Here is a 6,423-nt window from a genome sequence, read left to right as displayed (position 1 = left end):
ACAGAAGTCACTGCCGACTTTAGTCTTTTAGCAAATATAAGCACTACAATTTTATAATCATTGTTGAGCAATGATAATAAAATTACAAATGCCAGTTGTCAATTAAAAGTAAATCTTTCTTGGGTTGCGGGATTAAAGTAATTAAACCTTCAGTGAGACTTTAAGTAAAAAAAGGTGATCATTCTTTAGAAAACTGTTAGTAGAACTCTGCGATAAGCCCGTCAGTTCCGGGTGATTTATTGTTTTTAAGTTCTATAATTGAGTTATTAACTTCTAATAAAGTATTTTCACTATAGCAGAGGTTTCAATTCGCTTCTTATTTTTATGAAGGAATATCAATTCTTAAAGTCAGTCATTTTTAGTTGATGAACGAGCAGAACATTGTAGTGGAGAGCGGGGCACAACGTAACACGAGGCTAGTTGTAACACACTGGTTTAAAATACTTCCACACATGCTAGCATGACGAAACTTGGTGTATTTACTAGTTGTAGAAATGAGTGAGGAGTCCGTGATTTTAATCCAAGCCAAACGAGTTTATTAAATAAACCTCTGAGTATAATGAACTTACACTCACAACTTGGCAGGAGATGTGCACACAGACAGGACGGCAATTAACTAATGCGCATGCGCACTTCCTCAGGTACGGTGTCTTGTAGTGTCCATACAGTACGCAAACACGATCATTCACCAGAATGATCTACACTAGTTGCCATATCAACACTTTATAGAGAAAAAATTGCGTCATAGTTATCCATAGACATTTATTAAACCATAGCAAAAGTAAATTTCTTTCTTAAGTTAATTTTTAATCTCTATTTTTAGTGTTTATTTAAAATGAGACAAATCTTATATTATTTTAATCTCCAATATGATATTTAACGGTTGATATAGTTATTTAATGCTTCGCTAACTAGCAGAAGACACTAGCAGGGTTTAAATCCCAGTTGTGCAGGTGGGGCATGTTGTCACACTGCGTTTCAATGTGCCCCTATTAGAAATATGCTATTCTATTCTATACTTTTAGAATAGAACTATTCTAACCATTAATACTTTTCTTTTGAGAAAACATGAGAAAAAGGTGAATAAAGACTGAGAGTCAATGCTCAGAAATGACTAATTATTCATTTGTTTTGAAGTATGTTGTATAGCTGTGTTTTCCTGTATTCGTAGTCAAAACTCAAAAATGAGTTTATATTTAATTAATAAAAAAATTGCATTATTTTAAATGAAAAAGTTAATAATTGTATTTTATTGAGAAAATATTTTAGTTTGTCTTGTATGTTTGTTTGATTAGATCAAATAGCATTTTAAGCTGGCATATGGTCATGTTACTATGAACCCATCACATGTTACAATGTATACACATGCATTACTATGGGGCATGTTGTCACATGTCACTTCCAGAAAAAAGTGTAGGCTATACTGTATTAAAAAAATAAAGCAACATAATTGTACTAGACATGTGTGAAATTAATGTGGGGGAAAAATAAATACTCTGAACCCTAAGTACATTTACACAAAATGAGAAAGTCAAAAAGCGTTACTTTGTGCCCTGCTCTCCCCTAGTGCACCTTCTATCCAATAAATCGCAATTTGCTTTTGTGCTTTGTTATAAAGTTTCAGATTTCAAATTGTGTCCATATTATTATCAAATTTAAACAAATACCATTTTGACGTTTTTTAATGTCGCGTGTTGTAGCTCCTCAGTTCAAGCGGTTATTGACTGAATACCTTTTTTTCCTTTTTACTAATTTCTAAATAAACTATCATGAATAAACTAATCATGTCTCATGTAATCACTCAAACTAAGAAAGCTTGAGAGCAATGTTACATTTACCTCATAAAAGTCATTCAATAAACTCATTAGACAATTACATTAGACACTATATTACATATTCATGTACATTTCTTTTTCTGTATATCTGAATAAATCTAACAATCTAAAAGTTTTTATATCAACCATTTAAAACAAAGTTAGCCTTATAACTTAATTATTATTAACTTTGATCTTAAAGGATTTGCTATTCTGTGGCTCCCTCGGGTGGACAACATTAGTAGGCTACTCAACTCTGAATCGAATTGACATAAATGTCTGATACTTTTTACATTTTTTAATGATTTTTCATTTTGTAGCTAAGCAGTAATTATACATCATAATATCACTTGTTAAATGGTTATTTAATAATTACATTAAGTCCTGCATGAACAGATTCGGTTTGTTTGCAGATTTGATGTGCGCTCACGCGCTCTGCTCACGCCGGCGACTTCGGGTGCGCGTGCGTGCGTGCATATGAGTGATTCGAATTTTATTTGTTATGGCGACGGGGACGCGTGTTATGAATTCTGACTGAAAATATCAACACTTTGATCGCTATCTGTTTGCTGAGACTGGACGAAGCGAATTCAGAGGCTTTTGCTGATATTTTCTTCTGCTGATCTTGAGATTTTGAAGCTGTTCGCAGGATTTCAGACTGAGGAGACTTTTATTCTACAAGGAGATCGGATAATATAACGTTATCCCCTAACGTTACATCGTTGTATCTTTTTTACTTGTTTTAGAGGGAGTTTGGAGTTTTATTTATTTAATTAATTAATTTTGGGGGGAGGGGTAGCCATAGCCTACTTCTGAGGAGCATTGTATTGTATTTGCATTGTTTTTTATTGTCCTTCAGTTTGAAGGAGGATGCCGGGCTCACATGTTTCTCTGCCCACAGGTCCGGCTCACAGGGAGCAGAGCCCAGATGATGGACGTCCACTGAAGAGACAGCTTAGTTCTAGCGCTCAGGTGTACGACTCCCATCAGAGCGCTGAAAATGAGATGCCAATGAGAAAGAGGAGGAGGATGGATACGTCTGAAGGTAAAACAAATGACCATTGGAGAATATCACTGGAGTGTCAATAATTACCATATTTGACCACACCATATTATATCAAAATATAATTTTTGAAGTTCTTCCCCCTGCAGACCAGCAGGTGCAAACCCCTCCAGCTCCAGTCCACCACAGTCCAGCACTTTTCCGGAATTGGTTTGAGGTACTGGCCCTAATAAGCTACAAATGATTTTGAATATATATTAATACTTGGAAGATTTTGACACCTCTTTGTGCATTTGTTTTAAATGTTCTTTGTTTATTGTGATATGGGAAGAAACCAGGTTCAAATCTCTTCTATGTGCTCTATGTGTATCATCAGCCTATTAGTGAGGAAAGTGATAGTCAGGAGAGTCAGAGGAAGGAGAGTAGTTCTGTAGATCTGCTCACTCTTCACTGGAGTTCTGGAGAGCATCTCTCTCTTCACAGCAGTGGCTCAGGTCAGGGTCAGAAAGAGGAGGATCAGACCACCACAACCAATAGTGAGAGACACGCTGAGGGTAAATCCAATGGCCAGTTGACAATGTGTAAATGCTCTGTTTATTAGTGCTCTGTACATCATAAAGTCTACATCATTTTCAGCTAGATATGAGTATACATTAATGGAAACGTGTCATTCACGGGAACTTAATTAATTAAGGGAATTTTTCTGTTCCCTTGGATGAAGTGCCGTTAATTACCATACGTTACAAATTCACACCTATATCAAAATCCCAAAGTTCGATCAAAGTTATGATTTTTAAGAAAGTTATGTCTTAAATATTTAAACAGAACTTTTTTCTTTTAAGAATTCATGTGGTATCTGAAGAATCGCCATAATATGGCTATGCAGTGTTTAATTTATGAATTTAATTTAATACAATTTAATGTAATGAATAATTTATTAATTTATTGAATTTAATCATTTATTTATTTAATTAACTTTATTCATTTATTTTGTATCATACATTTTAAGGCCAGACAAGTAGTTTGTTGAGGGTTGGTTTGTAAAGAAGGACTGCACGCCTGCGCACATATATATTCAAACGCGCATACCTACAGACTAAACTCGTAATACTCGCATGTGCACGCCATCAGCGTTCTCACAGGTTCGCGTTTTTAAAGTTTGCGCAGAGAGAGCTTAAGAGTTTTGTGTTAAAATGGTGTCGTGTTAGCGGCCCCTAAGTTAATAACTAATGATCGTTGCGACGGAAGTGAATCAATCAAAACTAACTTTAGCTGGACAATAGATTTATTCTAGAGCTGCTATAAAGCCAAAACAATCTCTGCTACTTTAATTTCCTATTATCACTGTAAAGCTGCTTTCAAACAATCTACATTGTTAAAAGCGCTATATAAATTAAGGTGACTTGACTAATTATTTTTGGATTGCTTTTAAACATGATTTTGTTTGATATTCCTTGCTTTTAGATCAAAATTGTCTACAGTCCAGTGCCCGTGCTGCAGAGGATCATGGTCTTCAGGAAGCTCTATCCGGTGGTCTTGAAGATCATCAGGTTCAAACCCCTCCAGCTCCAGTCCATCTCAGTCCAGTCAGTCCAGCACCAGGTCACAACAACAGAGTGGACGAGACAACTGAGGGTGAGTTTACGGCCATGACCTCAAGCATTAAACTCACTGCTTTCCATGCAACTAAAATGAATCATCTTTTTGCAGACAACATTTTGAGCCGGTATGAAATGGGCAGAATGCTCGGTCGGGGATCATTCGGCTCTGTTTATGAAGGGAAACGCTTGGAGGATGGCCTTGAGGTATCGTCATTTTCTTACAATATTTAGCCAACAAATTATGTTGTCTCACTATATCCATTTCGAGTTTTTTTGAGTGTGTATTTTTCCCACTATTTACTGCATTTGACGTGTTAGAAATGTAACAACGTTTTTTTTTGGTTGATCAGGTGGCAGTGAAAATTGCCAGAAAGCCGCAGAACATGAAGTACATCTACATTGTAAGTAGGCTACACTCACTATGTTGTTTTCAAATTAAAATATGTAAACATAATGACAACCCCTTCATATAACAATGATCTTTCTTCCAGCCTGGTCATCCCGGACGATTGCCATTAGAGGTCGGCCTATTAATCCTTGCTAATAGGGCCCCCAAAATTCTAGAGATCGTTGAGTTGCTGGACTGGCAGGACCAGCCTGACCAATATATCATGGTCTTGGAGCGTCCCTCACCCTGCGAAGATCTGCGGCATTTTTGGAAACGTCACAGAGGCATCCTAAATGAGGACACAGCGCGCTTTATTATGGAGCAGGCAACGATGGCTGCTCACATGTGCTGTCGCCGTGGAGTGTTTCACCGTGATGTTAAGCTGGAGAACCTGCTGATCAACACAGAAACGCTTGAGGTCAAACTGATTGACTTCGGGTGCGGGGATCTCCTGCAGGAATCTGGCTATGAAAGATTCAGTGGTATGAATTATGAATCAAACGTGTAGTTTGGGACTTAAGTTCTAGTGACTAGTTGAATTGGTATCATATTAAACCATATCTCACATTTGAGGGAGCATTTTTTTAAATTAAAAACACCAGGTGTTTTTACCACGTTATGGTATTTCATGCTATGGTACTTACCCATCAGACAAATCTTTTTTCTGCAGGCACTCGACTCTACTGCCCACCTGAGTACTTCACAGAGGGCAAGTACCACGGGAGACCAGCTACTGTGTGGTCTCTGGGAGTGCTCTTATTCCTGTTGGTGTGTGGACGCTTTCCAGAACCAAGAGACAGGCAAATGATTGATGAAGACACCTGGTCTGATCCTGGCTTGTCAAACGGTAAGATGGCATTCATCACAACAAAGAAGACCAACTGTAATTTAAATCATACAAAACAAAGAAATTACGAAAAAGTAACACCTGAGCCAAGTGGCTGTATAAAAGATAGATACTGTATTGGATAATACAAGCATTTTTTTCTGACCGTACTTTATGGGATAGTCGAATCTTACAGCTTAATACAAAGACAGTAGGTTTGTAAAGTTTAAGGTAATGATCTGACTCACTTCTATCGTTCTGCACAGAATGCTGCCTCCTGATTCGATCCCTCCTGAAGGAAAGCCCAAGACAACGGATTTATTTGAGGAAAATCCTTCGACATGAATGGTTTAAGGTAATGAGCCTAAGATCAGCTACAAATGATTTTGAAGATTATATTCACTTTTCATTTGTTCAATGTTTTCTTCTAATTGTAATCTATGACTGTAACCTTTTTTGTTTGTTTGTTTCAGGTCACAGAATAAGACATGAAGAGGAATGTCAGAGCTGCATGTCATGTCAGAATTCCTCCCAGAAGTTCCTGTGAAAGAATTGTTGGCTTGTCTGTTTGCTATTCAGCACCCATGGACGACTTCCTGGAAAACAGCCAGGAAAACCAGGACAACATATCACAGCCTCCGATAACACCAGACACATTATCCCTCTCTCCAGCATCTCCACTTCTGTGCTTCTCAGAGAAAACGGAAGAACTGGTGTATGCTGGAACCAAACTATCCCACTCTTTTGCTGCGAGCCCTTGGAACCAAACTATCCCACTCTTTTGCTGCGAG

At 37.4% G+C, this 6,423-nt stretch overlaps 1 protein-coding gene across 1 annotated transcript; it reads left to right on the top strand.

Moving 5' to 3' along the window:
• Positions 1-4,801: 4,801 nt before the first annotated feature.
• LOC311279043 (serine/threonine-protein kinase pim-3-like) lies at positions 4,802-6,179 on the top strand (the record flags this gene model as incomplete). Its single annotated transcript, XM_084390274.1, has 4 exons — positions 4,802-4,819; positions 4,910-5,288; positions 5,477-5,653; positions 6,106-6,179. The coding sequence occupies 4 exons, from the start codon at positions 4,802-4,804 to the stop codon at positions 6,177-6,179; spliced, it is 648 nt and encodes a 215-aa protein (XP_084246400.1).
• Between the last annotated feature and the right edge of the window lie 244 nt (positions 6,180-6,423).

This window comes from Rutilus rutilus, assembly GCF_951802725.1.
Source record: "Rutilus rutilus genome assembly, chromosome: 19".
Taxonomy (NCBI): Eukaryota; Metazoa; Chordata; class Actinopteri; order Cypriniformes; family Leuciscidae; genus Rutilus; species Rutilus rutilus.
Note: the sequence above shows the minus strand (reverse complement) of the source record. Positions and strands in the feature narration are given on the sequence as shown.